At 38.1% G+C, this 19,440-nt stretch overlaps 1 protein-coding gene across 1 annotated transcript in view; it reads right to left on the reverse strand.

The window, feature by feature from the left end:
• LOC146719118 (protein kinase C-binding protein NELL1-like) overlaps window positions 1–19,440 on the reverse strand; it is a 320,797-nt gene that overhangs the window by 262,874 nt on the left and 38,483 nt on the right. Inside the window, exon 3 of the mRNA XM_085460591.1 lies at window positions 7,765–7,915. Within this exon, the coding sequence (XP_085316717.1) occupies window positions 7,765–7,915 (151 nt within the window). The remainder of the gene's footprint in view (window positions 1–7,764; window positions 7,916–19,440) is intronic.

Genomic DNA, 19,440 nt, shown 5'->3' on the forward strand with positions numbered 1-19,440 from the left:
GGATTGGTGGAATTTGAGATGTAAGGCAGTGTTAAGACAGGTGTGCTCACATGTTGGTGTCACATTTTACACAAAGGAAAATTCAAAAGAAGGCTGGAGGGCAAAGGACCGCAGTACTGTTTATGCCCACCAGGTAGGCGTGTCCCAGTAGCACTGACGTCACGCAAAAACTATGGATTGAACGTGTACAGAACGCCAAATAACTGCCACTTTGAAAATGTTTGTGACAGGAACTTTGTAGCCCTTCGGATGCACTTTAAGGTGTAAAAATAGTATTCCAGTAGGTTCCAGTACTGTTCACATAATAAGCGCACTGTTCCACATTTGATATCAAGATGGGTTGAATACATGTGTAAAATGGAAACAGTAACTGTAGAACAAACTGTAATTCTGGGAAAGTATCTATTAAGTCCAGACAAAGCCAAAGACAGCATTTGTACCGTATTGCACACCTTTAAAGCAAACCCTGCAAGGGAGTGCACTTTCTAGAATAATCTAGGGAGTTCATTGAGGAAACTGGCATCTGTCGGAGGTGAGAGGCCATGGCTCATCCTAGTGCTGCTCCACTGGGGAGATCAGGAGTTCAGGATCGCAGCCAGCAGGTTATTCTTCTTCAACATTCAAACACAAATCCCATTTCATGGCAAAACAAGCTTTTGTGGATCAACCTATAGCACGAAATAAACAGGCTGGAGGAGGACGCAGGAATTTTCTATGGCAACACTTAGTTTTAGGATCATTTTAGGATCATCTGGCAGAGAAAGACGAAACCAAATTGTCAGTGGCAGTTTTACCAAGTAATGATGATTAATCATTTTGTTTTGTCAATATGCCATCAGACCTGCTTTTCAAAGGTATAAGTTATAGAGAATCAGATGCTATGAATTAATTTTCTTAAGCTAAAATTTATTTTAACACAACGTACAAAAACAAAATGAACAACATTAACATTTTTCTTCCAATAATAGAGATTGAAGTCATGAGGTGGATAACAGTCAATGTGGGTATTGGTACAACTGTCTTATAAAAGAAATCTTCCATTGCCTTTGGGTTTAGGCAGGGTTTTTCTATTCTACACATGACCTGTACTTTTACTAAGGCACGGGAGACTGAAATGTTCACCTTTACACCTGTGCAAAGGAACTTTGTAAGCAAGGAATTTTAAAATATCCATAAATATGCTGACTTCTGTTAAAACGTTTGACAGACGTCAGCATCTAAAAATTGTGGAGAGCCAATTTATCGCTCCCGTGTTCAACTAACTGCTGATATCAATAGAATTCAGCAGTGGGCCAGGCATTTTCTGCATCCAGCTTCCCTGCACTCACCAACATTCATAAACTTTTACCAGGAAGCCAAGCTTAACAAGTCCCTCTTCTTCCCCAGCATGTTTCTTCAAAGAGAAGAACCTGTGAGTGCTTATGAAGTGAGGCACTGAGGGAGAGGCAGACCTGTAGAGTGACAAAAGGGCAAGCAGATGAACAGAGCAGCTGGAGGAGAATGGCTGAGCATCTTTGAGTGCACTGGTGGGAAGAGCAGTGGAGAGACCAGGCTTTGAGTTACTTCATCACAGAGCTATTGCCACTTGCTGACAATAAGAGCGTTACTGGTACCCAGAAAACTGCTGTCTAGGCAGAAATGGGATTCTTTTGTTCTATTCAGTCTAGTGGAGCAGCAATAAACCTTTCTCCCCATTCCCCAGTGCTGGGTGCAAGAAAAAACAACAACTTTTTCTGCTTTAACACAGGGCACAGAGAAATGCTTGCATTCAGAAGATGTTTTACCTTTGAGGATGAGGACAGCGGAGGAGGAGAGGAGGGGCGAGAGAAAGGATATTATCATATCAGGAAAGCAGAGTTAGCAGAGTCAGTGGGAGGGAGGAAAGACAGGACCGTTTGATTGTGCAGGGAGAAAGATGAAGAAGGAAAGGAAAGACAGAGCGATAGAGAAGGAATGTCTGATTGGATTTGGGTGAGCCGTAGAGCTACAGTGGCTGTGTGTTAGGTGGCTGAATGGGAGACTTGTGTTATAATGGGAAAGAATGGCCATCGGCAGAGGGCTAATAGGGCCTTCAGAGAGGATTCAGAGGTTCAGAACAAATCCTCAGTCACAATGGAGCACAGGTCTGCACCAAGCCAGTCAAGGCTGCGCCCATCTCACCAAATTTAATTACGCTCACAGTGTGGCGGTCTCTCTCCGAAAACAACTCGTCTCAAAATAACTTCATCCTGCTGTGGCTTAGCTGGGTTAGATTTGCATCTAAATCTCTCTCTTGCAATACCTCACAATGCACAATATATGAAGAAAAATGACTGAAAGTCAGTTAAACGGTTTGGTGGTAGTGGTGAAGAAACATTTATAATTATACTATGTCTGAATGTTACATAATGAGTTTCATCCAAAATTACAGGAATGAAAGTCTTGCTAATGTTAGCTGTATGGTAATACTATCTAGCTACATAGGCATGCTTTAAAGGTATAAAGCCCTGGATGGCCTTAAATTTTCTTCTTTTAAATTTGGACAAAACTGGAGTTATTGTACTTTAAGTCCCTAAAAACCTCAGAAACATGGTGTTTAACCAGGCACTTTCTCTGAATGGCATTACCTCGTCTTCCTTGGAGTCATTTTTGACCAGGATATGCCCTTCAACATGCAAATGAAACAAATATGTACGACTGTGTTCTTTCATCTGTGCAAAATTGCCAAAACTACAAAATCTCTCTAGGATGCTGAAAAGTCACTCTACAATCACAGTAAGGTATTCTGAAAAGCCTTCAGTTGACCTACACTGTTACAAAAAACATGTTAAAAAAAAACAAAACGGTAATATTCCGGCAGCTGGGGCGCCAAAACACTACCGTAAAATAACAGAAAATAACTCCCTCATAAAAATACGGTTATTTCCAGTAATGACAATACAGTTTGTTGCGCTAATTTTACATGGGATCTTGCCCTTTCAAGTGATTTTAAACATTAAATTAGGAACATGTTAATGTGATTAAACAATGAAATTACCTATAAATAGGGAAAAAAAACAAATCTTAAAAAAACAGTAATATTCCGGCAGCTTGGGTGCCAAAATACTACCGTAAAATAACAGAAAATAACTTTCTCATGAAAATACAGTCATTTTCAGTAATGATAATAGAGTTTGTTGCGCTAATTTTACATGGGATTCTGCCTTTTCTAAGTGCTTTTAGACATTAAATTAGGAACATTTTAACGTGATCAAACAATGAAATTACCTATAAACAAGGTCAATGAATGTGGCAATATGAATCATAATACGTAAATGTACAGAAATATACAGTTAACAGTTGGTTTAAATAATAATGGATTGCATGCCCTGGGACAGACTGACAGAGGCGAGGCTGCGTATCGCACCATCGGCCCCTCTGGCCATCACCAGTAGGCGAAGAGTCTTAACCACGGACACAATACCGAGAGTGTCCAAGCCGGGGCTCGAACGGCAATCTTCTGATCACAAGGCAAACTGTCAACTCTTGAGCCACGATCGCCCTAAATTGCAATGATAATAATACTTATGTGATGTAAGACAAGCTTATAGGAATCATGTTATATACTTTTCCATAGCATTACATTTGAATTCAACAGTTCGATCTTTTAAATAACGGACAGGTATTTGTGAAATCATGATACATTTGTGAATGTATTTTAACAATCTAAATATGCATATTTAATAATCATGGCAATTATGTTTCATTACATTACAGTGATTTAACGTTAATTTACATTTGAAATGTGAAATCACAGTCTATTTACGTAACTTTAATGATATTCTAGAAGAACAGAACAAAACTGTAAAATGCACAGTAAAATACTTTTATATTAGGATTTTTTCCTACAGTACAGCCATACCCACGACCTTGTGGTTGTTAGTTCACATTCATTGGCTGATGCTTAGCGTCATGTTATTATGTGTCCCAACATCCAATGGCATGTCACATTGTTTTCATGGCCACACCCTCACCCCAGGTGCAGAGGCCTATTTCTGTTCAAGAATGTTGTGAATACTTTGAGATTTATATTAATTGCAATTCCTACCTCTACATTTATTTTTTTAAATATATAATTAGCACAGCGTGGCCGTGCAATGTTTTATATGTTTTTTTTAGTTTTTATTACTATTAATTATATTTTCACTTGTTACCTCTGAATTATTGAATCAGACCAAGATGACATGAAATTTTCAGCAAAATTATAATTCAAATACTCCTTTAATTATTGATTATTCTCATTAATTTTCGATCATTTTATATATTTTTCCATAGTATTACATTTGAATTTAACAGATCATTCTCTCACATAACAGACAAATATTCGTGAAATTATGATACATTTCTGAATGTATTTTTACAATCTAAATATGCATATGTACAAAAAAATATATTTAAAAAACAAGTAAATTGTGTTTTACTATATTTACAGTGATGTTATGTTATCTTACCTTTGACATGTAAAATCACAGTCTACTTATGTACATTTAATGATATTCTAGAAAGACAGTACAAAACTGTAAAATATACAGTAAGATACTTTAACATTAGTGTTTTTTGGAACAGTGGAATATGCTGCATTCAGAGTGCTGACAGGGACTAGAAACAGAGCTTAACTCTCCCATATTGGTCTCTCTCTTCATTGGTTTCCTATTTTATCCAGAATCAAATGTAACATCCTTTTTCTAACATACAAGGTCTTAAGTAATCAGGACCCATCTTATTTTACAGACACGATAGTATCATATCATCCTAGTAGAGCTCTTTGTTCTCAGACTTACTTGAGGTTCCTAGGGTACTTAAAAGTAGAATGGGAGGCACCTCTTCTGTGGAACCAGCTCCCAGATTGGATTCAGGAAAAATACACCCTCTCTACTTTTAATATTAGGCTCAAAACCTTCTTTTTTGATAAAGCTTATAGTTAGGGCTGGATCAAGGGACCCCTAAGCATCTCTTAGTTTTACTGTTATATGCTTAGGCTGCTGGGGGCCTTCCCATGATGCATTGAGCACTTCTGTTCCACTCCCATCCTTTCACTCCACGCATGTTTATACACTACTACTGTATGGCATTAAATTTCTCCCATAGTTCATGTTTTGTCCTGTCTCCCTATGGTCTCTTCTCTCATCTGTTTTCCCCTTAACTCCCAACCGGCAGATAGCTGCCGCCTTCCCGGTTCTGCTGGAGCTCTTTCTAACACTGCAGGTACTGTACCTAAGGTGCTATTCAATATAACACACTTTAAGCAACTACTGTTATGACTTGGCACTAAATAAAACTGAATTGAACTGAAATTTTTAAGAAATCTGTATAATGCCTGCCTGATCTGTTTCTGTCCAGAAGCAGTATCTTCATTACTGCGTAATAAAGTGTGTTCATGGATCTCACTGTGAACAGACAATTCAAAACCCGACAAAGACATAGAGGTAATGGACAATGAAACACATCTGACTTAAAGTAGGTTTTGACTAAATCCAACTAAACCTTAAACACAGCACTAGAAGACATGGAATAGTAAAAAAGTCATGAATAAGTTGAAATGGATGTGGAAGGAACAGTGAAAGCTAGTATTGAAATAGAGGTTTGGGAATACAGACCAACTGGCAACTTTTGATGCCAATAATCAATTATGTACTTTAGTGTTTTGGTTGGAAGACTGTAAACAACACATAAGTGTAAATGCAGTTACAACATTAGTTCTTGGTGGGACAGCCCTATCCTGAACATTTTTAGAGCAATATACACTATAAGTGGCTTAGCAATTAGTATATCTAACTGGGTGTGTTTGAGTGTGGCTGAGGGCCTTTAATGCAACATTTGCTTAGTCCCAGCACTCCTCAGGGCTACATATGTTGCATAGAGCATGTCATTGTGCCTGAAGGAGGGGGGCAGTACAGTCATCTGGCCCCATTTAGCTTTGCTTGCTGTTGTTCGGCCAACCCACTGTGCAGCAATTATGCCTGAAGGTAATGTGAGAAAAAAAGTGAGAAAGAGAGAGAAGAAGAGGGACTAAAAAGGAACTCTAAGGGTCACCTTTAAAGCACAGTAGGGGGCAGCGCATTTCTCTTCAAGTGTGGATCATATACAGTACTACGTGCTTGAAGAAATAAGTACACGGGCACTGACATACACTGCAATATACTTAGGCTGAGTACTCAAAAAAGATGTCCTGAAGAACTCATTCTTTACTTCCATGCATAAAAACTTTAAACCAAAGCTTATCTCATCAGCCAATTTAAGATCATGTTGCCTATATGGAAAGGAATTCATTGAATGGATGCAATATCTTGGGTTAACATGAATGAAACATTTAATGTTGTAACCATTAAAGATAGAACTTAAATGCTTGGACCTCACAATTATTGAAGCAGTGTGGGATACTGGGGGATACTAAGACAGAAAAGAACAAAAGGCAGACAACATCCAAAGAAGAACTTTAAATATCCTTCAAGAAGCCTGGAGAACTATTCCAGACAATTCCTATTTAAGGAAATTAAAGTAAAGCTCAACCAAAGAGAGTGCAGGCAGTGTGAAAGAATAAAGGTGTTAGGACTGTACAACTTCTGTTTTCCCCTGTATACTGTATTTTCATGTATGTTTACGCATATTTTTACAAAAATCACTACATCAATGTGGGACAGCTGTGGATCATCTGGAAGAGTGGGTCGTCTACCAGTTGCAGGATGAATCCCCAGCTCATGTCATAATTTCTCTAGGCAAGATACTGATCCTAAGTTTTTTTTACCAAATATCTTGAGGATCACACATACACTGCTTTTTTGAAAAGATTAGAACTGGGTAAATGAGACTTTCACTAGAGCTTAAAACTAAAAAGAAAGCCACTTTATAAGTACCAGTCAATTTTCCTAGCAAAATATAAAGAAACGGGACATGGCTCAAGACCTTTGCATAGCGCTGTACATCTATTAAAACTTTTCAGCAACTGTATGTCTTGTTTCCCTTGCTTTAGAGGACCAGCTCAACTTCACTCTCCCATTGTGTGCAATTTTGCCCTCGTATTGATCCTCAGCAAGAAATGATAATTTCTACCTCACATGCTCACTTGGACGACATGTTTTACAGAACTTTAAGGCTTTTACCTTTAGAGCACAGGAGGAAAATCATTGTCGCCTGCCCTTTACAAACAACTCATAGCTTCTCTGGGGGCCACAGGGTGATCTCACTGCTGCCACTCACTGATATCTTACATCGGCTTCAGGGACAAACCTTACAATCCACTGCCAGGAATTCATTAACAACTAAGAAGCCATTAGAAATATTCCCACATTTTGTCAAGAAAAACAATCAGCTTTTTCCCATACTGGTAGTTCACAGCAGCTCAATTACAAGGCCATATGTTCCACGTTTGTATATGGTTGTTTATACAGCATTGTGTGAAAGAAGGGGTTTGGTGATTTTTTTGCATTTTTCTATTTCTTTATACCTCACAGTGATCTTATGAACACTGAACACGGAACGTTATCTTTCTGCCCATAGTGTACTGGTTGAAGGGCTCTATTATTCCAGTGACTGGCCTGCCATCATGCTCTGGCTTACACTGGTAATGCTGTAATAGTACACTGCTCTTTAATTTACTCATCAACAGCCTTCTGCAAACAGCTAAGAGTAAGATGATAAATCCAGTCTAGGTTTAATTTAAAACGAGCACGCTCTGTACTCCATGGAAGAAAAGTTATACAGAAAAGCAGCCATGGGCCAAAATGAAGAGGATTACAGCTGGATTACCTGTGTTCTGACTCGTGGATGGAGAATATGACTCCTGACGTGGAGGACTTCTGCTGGATGGAGGCCAAGAAGGTAAACTCACTTTTACTCCTGAACAGCTGTATCACTTTTTCTGTGATGTGTGCTGGGGCGTGAACTGCTCTCCCAACATCTGAAGGAATAAAATGAAATGGAAAGAAATCATGAGCTTGTGTCAACTCTTTTCACATGCGATGTGCCGTCTGCCTCCTCCGTGCACACTTGGCAAAAGCGCAAGCAACATATTAAGTGAGCTAATCACACATGGTGAAACACAAAGTAACACCTTTACACTTTGAAATATCTCTGAAACTGCTTTGGCAGTTCTGTCTGGCAAAAAAAAAAAATAATAATAATCTGTTGATGCCAGCAGGCTTCATCCACAGCTTCATACGCATGCTTAGACAGCAAACTTTGCATAGATGTGTGTGTGCGTCTGTGATATAAAAGAACTTTATGTTCCCTTAAAGACAGAAAGATAAAGGAGAACCAGCAAAGATCAAGATTTTCCCTTGGCATATCCACTTGCATTCGGGTAGCGCTCTTCCCTACAAGTTCATAGTTTGAATAAATATAACTATAATAATTTCTAATCTCGGTCTCATAGTAATTGTGATTTAAACTTATTCATGTAAGTTTAAATCATAGTCTATTTTATCCTTAAATAACAGCTGTACCGAAGGGGAGAAAACCTAAGTGAAAAAACATGACCAGTTACAAAAAAGTCAAGAACATGTCAGCACGCCTTAAACTCTTCAATACTCTTATTGCTATCGTACATCAAGGATTTCACATATTAGCACTGTTAGCGTGGGGATATAGTCACTGACCTACCAACATTTTAAATGCTGCATTTGCAAAAAGGACTGAACTCTCTGTTTTATCATTAACACATTAACATTGTTGGTAGATTTCAAACACTGAGTTATTTGCAGCTTTATACTGTTTGAAGCAGCAGTACATTTTATTGTATGTAAAATTATTGGAACTCTAAACAACACTGGGTTTAGAGACACTAAGCTACTAGCAGCTATAGCTTATTGTAGAATTAGCAAGTCTGAACCTGTAATAAAAATCAAAAACATCAAAATGGGACACTGCCAGGATCCAAATCATTTTTATTCGGCAGAGTCAGGCACACTGCTCTTCACACTTTAGACACTGAATTCCACCTGGAAAAGCAAACAGTGTCAAATTTGAAGAAAGCTGTTGTGTGTTCACATCTTAGTGTGCAGCATCTGGCTTTGTCCTTGCTTGTAGTTTTTGTATTTGTTGTTTATAGAAATAAACCTAAATGTATATGTCTAATGAGGTTCACTATAGTCAAAAGAAGATTCATATTCTGTCTGCAGTCATTCATCTTTAATAATAATAATAATAATAATAATAATAATAATAATAATAATAATAATGGATTGCATTTATATAGCGCTTTTTCGGGACCCCTCAAAGCGCTTTACAATTCCACTATTCATTCACTCTCACATTCATACACTGGTGAAGGCAGCTACAGTTGTAGCCACAGCTGCCCTGCCTTTAGTGGCACAGCTTTGTGCCACCAAAGATAAATGACAGACCCCCTTTCTTTTTAGAACAAAACATGAAGCAGCAGCAACACAGTAACAACAGCAAGAAGGGGTGGGTTGCAAAGCAGCTTGTAGAAATACAATATCTGAGGCACACTAAAACAGCTTCAACACCTAGTCCTATCTGCTATCGGGATGTGTAGAAGGGTTGGTTCTGAGAATTTCTTAAATTTCTGGTCTCCCTGAACTAATACTAGGCATATTCTCAATGTGCCTGCTGATATGTTCACATTTCAGTCACATGCTTTTCATTGTTATCTCCCTTAAAAGTCAGCTTGAAACTCTCCTGGTGTGGCATTAGGATGCACTTCCTTAAAGTTAATTACTAGCTATGTAAATCTATCTTGGTGGTCAAATAGTTAAGCTATGTTGTTTAAAAACGGAGCATTACAATTGTGAATTAAGTATCACATATTATATTCCTCTGCTCCAATGTTCCAGGTTCAATATTCTGTTAGTAAAAAATGTATCCTTTCATCATTTCAAGGCCAACATTGCAAGTCAAAACAATAGCTAAATCCCTTAGTGGCCAGCTTCACTGACCTCTCAAGCTAAAACAAGCCCATATATTACCTTAACTTAAAGGACTTCTCAAAGGACTCCCTGACTGGTCTTTGGTGCGGCTTCAGAGCGTAGTGGAATGGTGATGTCATGACTCGTGAATGAAGGAGCAGCCGAAAGCAGCTTTACTTTACTTTGGCATCAGATATCTGTGTTTTGATGCTTTTTACGGACATAACACCGAGGACCAACACCACATTAGGCAGGGCTGGCTGTAATATTTTGCTTAGTATATCTGAATACAGGTAAGAAACCCAAAAAGAAGATAATCACAGTGATAAATCTGAATGTGAGATTGCCATGGTTCCACATTCCCAGTTGTCAGCTGACAGACAGCCCAGTGGGGAGGAGCGCATGGTTGTCTCAGCACATGGCTTTTAAACCTCCCCAGGGTGACAGTGGCCTCCCTGAACTCGCACTTAGCCTCCTCACCATCACAGCCCTGTTAAGAGAGAGCTACCCGCACCCCTCCGGTTCGATATGCAGGCTCCCTGAACAGATTCAGTCATTAGATCACCACTTCAAATCTATGCAGATACAGCACTGTTTTTAAGATGTGAAGATACCGTTAGATTTCATGTTTTTCTTTCCTTCACATGACAGACAAGTAAAATCCTAACTCATAAAGAAAGCAGCTGTAGTAAGTCACGTTCGCGCTCCTCATAGCTATGATCAATACCAGAAAATTGTCGTAATGAGTGCCACTCAATACAAACAGCAAACAAACCAAAGCAGACACTTTTTCTTGTGCAAATGAGTTTGACTGCAAATGAGAATGAGAGTTAACAGTAGTTTATCTTCAGTGATGAACACTTTCTCCAAAGCAGTAACAGTGGACATGCTTCAGCTTGCATGTTAAGCAGCAGGCACAGTTTTAGCTTTAATATAGCAGGCATGGAACACATATTCGGTAGCTACAGCTACAATAATCATGAAATCATGAAATGTAAGTTGTTATGACATTTTGCTTCAACTCTTTTAGTTTGTTCTCTTAATCTCCAGTCTTCATTACTTACTTTCTTACCTGACAGTCTTTCGACTTTCTTCTGTCAGGTTGGAGGCCTGGTCTCTTTCTTCCCTTTAGCTTTTTAGCTAAACTTTTCCCTAAAAGTTAGGACGCTACGTAATCAAATATTACTGTATTTTGACATGTCAAGAAAGATCGTCACAGACTTTTTACACACAAGTTACTTTTCACAAAAACATAACCTAAGCTGTGGTTTTCTCAAATTTAAAAAATATGTTAATAAAATAATTTATGAGACAGTATACTTAGCGTGCTCCTTCCACTGTAGCAGGAAAACTGCTCTGAATATAAACACTATTAATTATTAAGTATTTAGCATTTTTACACCTTAGCTAGTTTGTAGCTAAAGATCAGTTTGATTCTTGAAATTTTCTCAAATTAAATGAGGGGATTCGAGTGTGACAACCATTCAACATCTTTTTTGTTTTGTGTTTTTTGTAGACTGAATTTATTTTTAAGGGAAAAGGCCAGCTACATTAGAAAACAAGTTTAATGATCTAATGCAAATGTTGACTGATAGCAGTAGAGAAGATTTTGTCATTCAGGAAGAAAAGATATTCTGACTTCTATTTTGTGACGCTTTGCTCATATGAGTAGGCCTGCTTTGCAAATTGCCATCTCAGTCATCACATTATCATACCAAGTCTTCACTCATGCATTTCCACTGAGCACACAGTTGACAGCAGTTAAAAACTGCCATCACCACATTTGCTTTCAAATCCTGGTTTACAGTTTCAATAGATTTTCATGACACACTGACGCTTTAAAGGCTGAGAAGGTATAATTTGCATTCAGCATTTCTGCAATACAATGCTTTTAACATTTAAATGAATTAAATATAGTTTATGCTTGCAAATATTCAACATTTAAATGCATATTAAACATTGAATTATAACAATTTTATAATTTGCTTTAAATCCCAGCTGCTTACATGTAGAGACGCCTGTGTAAAGACTGAACCACAAAATGCTAACTTTCACATTTACAGGTTTGACGTACCCTTCCCACACACACAGTCCAAAGATTTTAGCAAACGTCTCTCACTTAAAATGACAGTGAAAACCACAATTACAAAGAGTATCCAAACAATAAAAGCTGTCAGTGTTATAACGACTCGACAGTCGACTAATTATGATGGATCAATAGTATGCAAGGAGCAGAACTGAAGCGAGGAATTCTAGCAGTCTACCATATAGCAGTCTTGACAATGTAGACATAAACAAACCCATTTACAGTGACAGGGGGAGCAGGTAGGCCAGGAAGGTTCGTCTCCCAGCAGACAAGATGAAGCTCAGTGTAGCAGGCAGGAGCCAGCTGTCAACCCCCCTTCCCTTTCAATTTTACAGCTCATCGCTTTAATCAGGAGCCTGGCGGGTCCTCCCCCAGCTTGGCTAAATCTTACAGATGGCCTCTTTAAGTGTCAGTGAGGAACAGGAGTTAAGGTGCAGCCCAGAGAGACTGTACACACCAAAGACACAGCCAGTCATGTCCATGTAGATTCCTGGCTGGCCAGATATGGAAAACCCATGTCACAGCCAGATAAGCACATTACTGTACTATGTTCAACTCTTTGCCAAAGGCACAAAGTAGATCAGAGCAGAGTCCAAGAGGCCAGCAACAAGCAAGAAAGTCACACTTTGCTGTTCAGTGGGAGAAACATGAATATGCATCTGCATGTCAGCATGCTAGCGCTGCCTCCTAAACATTGCGTTCTCATACAAATACATTATCAGTTACATCTAGAGGGAAAAATACCTTAAATTTAAAAGACAATTAACTTCTATCCAAGTGGCTAGCGCTGACTCCAATCAGGGACCATTTTTAAAATCCGTTGGATCCAAGTATACTTGACGGGGATAAGTATCACAAAAATATGCAGGCAGAAATAGAAAGTTCTGGAGGTCAATTATTAACAATGTGTTCATTAATAAACAAAGACACAGCTAAATCATGAAGGCAAGGCAATTTTATTTGTATAGCACACTTTCAGCACAAGGCAATTCAAGGTGCTTTACATGATTAAAATTAAAACACAGAAAAAAGAACATACATCACTTTAAAGGTTAAAATACAAAAAAACATTTACAAGAAAGCATTTACAATAAAACAATAATCAACAAGCAAGTAAAAATCTATAATAAGATCAGTTACTCATAAGCAAGTCTAAATAAGTAAGTTTTAATTTTAGACTTAAAAGACTTCAGTGTCTCTGCAGCTTTGCATTCTCCCAATAGTGTGTTCCAGATGTGAGGAGCATAGAAACTAAAAGCTGCTTCACCATGTTTAGTTCTGGTTCTAGGGACAGTCAGTAAACTAGAGCTGGAGTACCTGACCAGTAATGACTTTAGAACTGGGGTAATGTGCTCTGTTTTCTTGGTTCTAGTGAGAACACGAGCAGCAGCATTCTGGATCAGCTGCAGTTGTCTGATTGATTTTTTAGGTAAACCTGTGAAGATACTGTTACAGTAATCAAGGCGACTGCAGATAAATACACGGACGAGATTTTCTAGGTCAGTCCTTTAATCCTAGAAATGTTCCTCAGGTGATAAAAGGCTGACCTTGTTATTACTTTTATGTGGCCCTGGAGGTTCAAGTCTGGATCCATTATTACACCTAGATTTCTGGCCCAGTCAGCAGTCTCTAGTTGGACCAGTTTAAGCTGATTACTGATATTTAGTCGATCTTTTTTGGGTCCAAAGATAAGTACTTCAGCTTTGTTTTTGTTCAGTTGAAGAAAATTATGAGACATCCAGTTGTTAATTTGCTCCATGCATTTATTAAGAGTTTGGATAGGTTCAACATCACCTGGTGACATTGAGATATAAAATTGAGTATTATCTGCATAATTGTGGTAGTTAGTATTATTGGTGGTTATAATCTGGCTTAATGGGAGCATGTTAATGCTAAATAAGAGGGGCCCTAGGATGGAGCCCTGGGGGACCCCGCATGTGATTTCTATATTTTGTGATGAGAATTGGCTAATTGACACATAGAAGTTCCTGTTCTTAAGGTAGGATTTGAACCAATCGAGTGCCGTACCAGAGAGTCCGACCCAGTTCTCTCGACGTTCCAGTAATATATCACGATCAACAGTGTCAAACGTCGCACTAAGGTCCAATAGTACCAATACTGTGGATTTACCACGGTCAGTATTTATACGGATGTCATTGAACACTTTGACAAGGGCTGTCTCGGTGCCGTGGTGCCTACAAAAACCAGATTGATAAATATCAAAGCGGTTGTTCATTGTGAGAAAGCTGTTTAACCGCTGGAAAACAGCTTTTTCAATAATTTTACAGATAAATGAGAGATTGGAAATTGGTCTGTAGTTTTGCATTAGCGTACTGTCTAGGTTCTTCTTCTTTAATATTGGTTTGATAATTGCTGTTTTAAGGCTTTGGGAAAAAACACCTGATAGGAGGGATGCGTTATTTGGATCAGATCCTCCCTGATGGCTGGGAGGACCCTTTTAAGAAAACCTGTTGGTAAGATATCCAAGCAGCAGGTGGCAGAGCTTAGATTCTCAATAATTTTATCAAGACTTGATTGATTTATTGTTTGGAAATTTTCTCTGCATGGGTGTTGATTGGGCTTAACGTCAATAATGACCAGAGATGGGCAGTAACGCGTTACTTGTAACGCGTTACTGTAATCTGATTACTTTTTTCAAGTAACGAGTAAAGTAAGGGATTACTATTGCAAAATCAGTAATTAGATTACCGTTACTTTCCCGTAGGAACGCTGCGTTACTGCGTTACTAAAACCGTGATTTTTTTGCGAGAATGTCTCATGACAGTGACGTAAGCAAGTGCGACGTTGGTGACCGCAGCTGTGTGCAGATCAACAATGGATAATATATCGAGTGCGGGAGAGAGTATGAGCGTGCAGCGTTTAAAGTGTGGAAGTACTGACCTTACTTTGAGTTTGATTCCATAAAAAGTGACAAAAACATTAGCGTCCATCGTGCGTGGGAAGAAAACTTCTTTTTACAGCGAAAAAAACCCCTAAACTTCCGAGCAAGCACCGAGTAGCTACGACGTGATGGGAAACTCACAGAGACACTCGCGCGGATTCTTCAACTGACCGCAGCACACCTGCACCAGGGTAACCCTCCGCCTACCCTGCTCCTGCTTTACAGGTGAAAATAGAGCAAAAGGACCGCTGAGTCTTTGACTTTATTTATTTTCTGCTGTGTTTTACTTGCATCTGTTTGAAAGAGTGAGTGAAAACACAAAAAATATTTTATTTTATGTGCTGGAATGTGTAGAAAATAGGTTTAAATGTTAAACTAATTTATTCAATTCAGAGAATGTTGCATATAATTAAATGTTTTGCTTGATGCATAAAGTTAAAAGATTAAAACTGATAAAACAAGTTAAAAAAAGAGACTTTTCCATTTGATTACATTTTGTATGATGGATTATGTAGAAAAAGTAGAATTGGGCTGAAAGATCTATCACTTTATCACCTCTTCAGGTTGTAAATCGTGTTTTTAAAAAGTAACTAAGTAACTAAGTAACTAAGTAATTAATTACTCTTGAAAATAAGTAATCAGTAAAGTAACGGGATTACTTTTTTGGGGGAGTAATCAGTAATTAGTTACTGATTACTTTTTTCAAGTAACTTGACCAACACTGATAATGACTAGCATTCTACAACAAAATTAGCAGGTCTAAAAAGGACCAGACCCTAACGAGGGTTCATAAGCACAGGTTGTAGTTCTCTCCAGATACAGGGCAGTGGCTAATTAGAGCAAGTAAGAGGAAGTTGATATCGTCTCGATCAAAGAATTTGACAAGGACTGTGTCCTTGTAGGCTGAAACAGTTATTCTCAGAGCACACGATTTATCCAGAGGTTGGATTGCAAACTATGCCACCCTAAAAACCTGAAATCTACATGTAATAGTTTACCTGATGTGTAGAGGGAGATTATTTACAGTGAGGTCCTGACCCATACATGTATTAATTAAGTTGCCATTGCACATACATAAACGTCTGCACTGCCCCCCCAATGCCATGTCAGATTGATGTCTGGTCTAATCTGATGTCGTCAGCCGTTTCCACGTCCAAACTCCTCTTCAGGTCAAGTCAAACAAACACTGCAGCATTACAGAGAGTTAAAAACTGTCTAAATTCTTTCATCTTGAATAAAATGATCAGTGTGGCTGCTCTATCAGGTGTAACAATACAGTTTAGCATCCAGACATCCATGACAACAGGGTTTATGAAGTTTAACAGAGTTAGAAGTTTGTAGAGGGGTAATTCATCCACAATATGAGGTAGGGCTGCTCGATTATGGCAAAAATGATAATCACGATTATTTGACGATATTTATTTAACCCTTTAAGACCTACTATAGAACCAAGTCCAACAGAGCTTATATATATTTTTTTTTACATGCTGTAGTGCCATTTGTGGGAGCATTTGAAGTTGCTATACATCAATACAACTGTTATAGCCCATATTTTAATAATATGTATGCATTAAGTCCATAGTAATTACATAAATTGCAAAAAAGTGCAATAAACTACAAAAAAAATTGAAAATCGCTTTTGTTTTGTTTACATATATTTCTACTTGGAGAAATTTAAGAGGCTTATCCCTCAAAACTTTAAATACAATAAAGTTGCAAAAAATAGTTTCCCACCACAGGAAATTTATTTTGAGTGTCTTCATAGTTTTATTTTGGAGATACAGCAATTTTTATATACTGCAGGAAAAACAAAAAACAATCCTATGATGCAAATTTGCAAAGAAAACAGCATGTGCATCATTTCACTGTGGGAAGTGTTATGAACAGCTGATAGGAACGGCAAAGCGTGTTTCTGGAATATTATGTTTTTGTTCCTGCAAGCGCTTTTTATGCAATTTTTGCAAAGCTATATGTGGAACGAAACCGTGACCGAGGACAAGCTGATGGCATCAGATGTAAGTACAACTCCTCCGGTTTATTGTGCTAGCTTACACGGTTCAGGTTCTACAGGGATTTAAAAATAGTTACGCAAAACGGCGCGTGCTGCTCTGACCGGCTTTAAAGGGTTAACAATGACTTTAAAAAATAATATAAAATAGTGTGCAACACCACTGAAGTTTTTTTTTTTAAACTCTCTTTTCAACCAACGGCAGTCACTCTCCAAATAACTTCTGCTTAGCTTTCCGAGCTTCCCTCGGGTCCTCTTAATCAGCGGTCTCCAACCTTATTGCGCCACGGACCAGTTTATGCCCGACAATATTTTCACGGACCGGCCTTTAAGGTGTCGCGGATAAATTAGGGAGGGGCTAATAATCGGCTCAGTCATTTTTAATGATCGTTGAAAGCCCAGATCGTAATCGTGATTAAAATTCGATTAATTGAGCAGCCCTAATATGAGGTTAGTTATTAATATACTGTTGCAATGGTTTGGATTAATTGCTATGAAAAATTCCTGATTCTCCACTTCATGTACCCATTCAAATCTTTGTTAGCCTCAGAGTGATTATTTTCTGACCTGATCAAGTATTTGGTGGCTGCCAAAAGCTGAGCCACTTGGATGTAGTTACATCCTAAGGTTTAAAATTGACCTTTAAAACGTGCTGCAGATGAATAGTGGTAATAAAAACCCAGAGAGGCTGACAGTGACTACTGACTATTTTTATGGGCTTGTTCAGATTAAATAGAACAAGATAAAAAGCATTAAAACATGTTGAAAAGAAAACAGCCTTAAAGAACCCAGTGTAGTTTGGACCCAGCCGCAAGGTTCATTCGTCATCACTAAACAACTGGCTAACTGTACAGAGAAAAAAAACCCCTCCTACTCCCTATAATGACAAATGCAACACACATCTGACTTGCATCTTGCATTGGGATTCTTGCCTCTTCCTCTGCTGCTTCATGTCCAGTTTGCTCTGTTTTATCAAATTACCAGTAATGCATGTAATTTTGAGATGAAACTAAACAATCTGATGAGACAGTCAGAATTCTAAGAGGGAACATCCTGACAAGAAAGTGATCATTCGAAGAACGTCCAGAATTTTAAGAACCAGGTGAGATTTCTGAGATGAAAATATGAATCTTGACATAACAGGGAGAATTCTGTGTATTATTACTCCAAATATAACATGAGAATTTTCAGACAAAAATTAGTATTCTAATAAGACAATCAGAATTCTAAGAGGCAGCATTCTGAGAAGGAAGTGAAAATTCTGAGGAAAAGCCCAGAATAGAATTCTGAGGACAAAGTGAGTAATCTGATATAAAAATCAGAATTTTGAGGTAAAAGTCAGAATTCTATGTGCCAATAATCCAAGGATTCTGAGATCCGGGTAAGAATTCTGAGAAAAAAAAGATAATTTTTTGTGTCAATATTCCAAGAATAACATGACAATTCTGAAAAGATAGAATTCTGAGGCAAAAGTTAGTCTTCTGATGAGACAGTTAGAATTCTAAGAGATGTAATTCCAACAAGAAAGTGAAAATGAGGTTTACCTTTACCTGAGGTAAAGTCTAGAACTGGGTGAGAATTCTGAGATAAAAATCTGAATTCTGAGTTAATTTTGTGTCAACAAGAATAATGTGAGAATTGCATATGCAATAAGACCAGCCATAAAAATATCTGTGTCCTCATCTTAGAGGTGCAAAACTGAAACTGCATCTCTTCAGTGATTCCCAGCAGTAGCTTTTTAACTCCTAAAGAGAGTTTTGCACTAACACAAACAGCAAGAAAATGTGGCTCTCACTTTTATATTAATTTTTAATTTTCACTCCTGGTTTGGTTCAAGCACAGAAGCACTGCGTGAATAGAGTGGAAAAAGACCAGAATTTGGTCTTTGGCTGGCCCTTGTTCTTTGGCTACACGCATCTTAAGCAAGGACGACAAGCTCTTGAAAGCCTACAAGTGTGAGCAAAAACAATAAAAACTATTGTTGATTTAGCCCCCACAGTTTCACTGATCCCAAGGATATATAGTCGAAAGTCTGTCTTTTTTTTTTTGGGGGGGGGGGGGGGGGGGGGGGTAATCACTGAGACATAAGTCCATTGCAATTTTTCATACTAGCCTAAAACTCATCGCAAAGCTTTAGTCCTGGATAATAACTAATGTTTATCTGGACAAGGTGAATGATAAATCTATTTATGCAGATATACAAACAGACCATCTGTACTCAAGCATCAGATCAAAGAGCATCTTTGGCTGTCTTAGGCTTGCAATCCTAACAACATATTTGCCATTACTGACAGCTGCTCAGAGCTCTGTTACAGTAAGAAACAACATTAAAAGTGCAAGAGAGATAATAAGAGAAGAACAACACATCAAAGTTTCCTGGCATGAGTTAAAGCCAATTAACTGAACCCACGAAGGATAGAGTGATGTTTGTAAGTAACATTAAAAAAAGCAAAAGTGAAAAATATTTTTCACTGACCATCAAAGCACTATCAGTCATTCTTAAGGCAAAATGCAGTTTTGTGTCCCAAATTTGTGTCAGTTATCCAGCAAAGTACTCTCCAAC

This window comes from Copadichromis virginalis, linkage group LG1, assembly GCF_057382275.1.
Source record: "Copadichromis virginalis isolate Kocher_CV1m ecotype Utaka linkage group LG1, C_Virginalis_male_GT1.1, whole genome shotgun sequence".
Classification (NCBI taxonomy): domain Eukaryota; kingdom Metazoa; phylum Chordata; class Actinopteri; order Cichliformes; family Cichlidae; genus Copadichromis; species Copadichromis virginalis.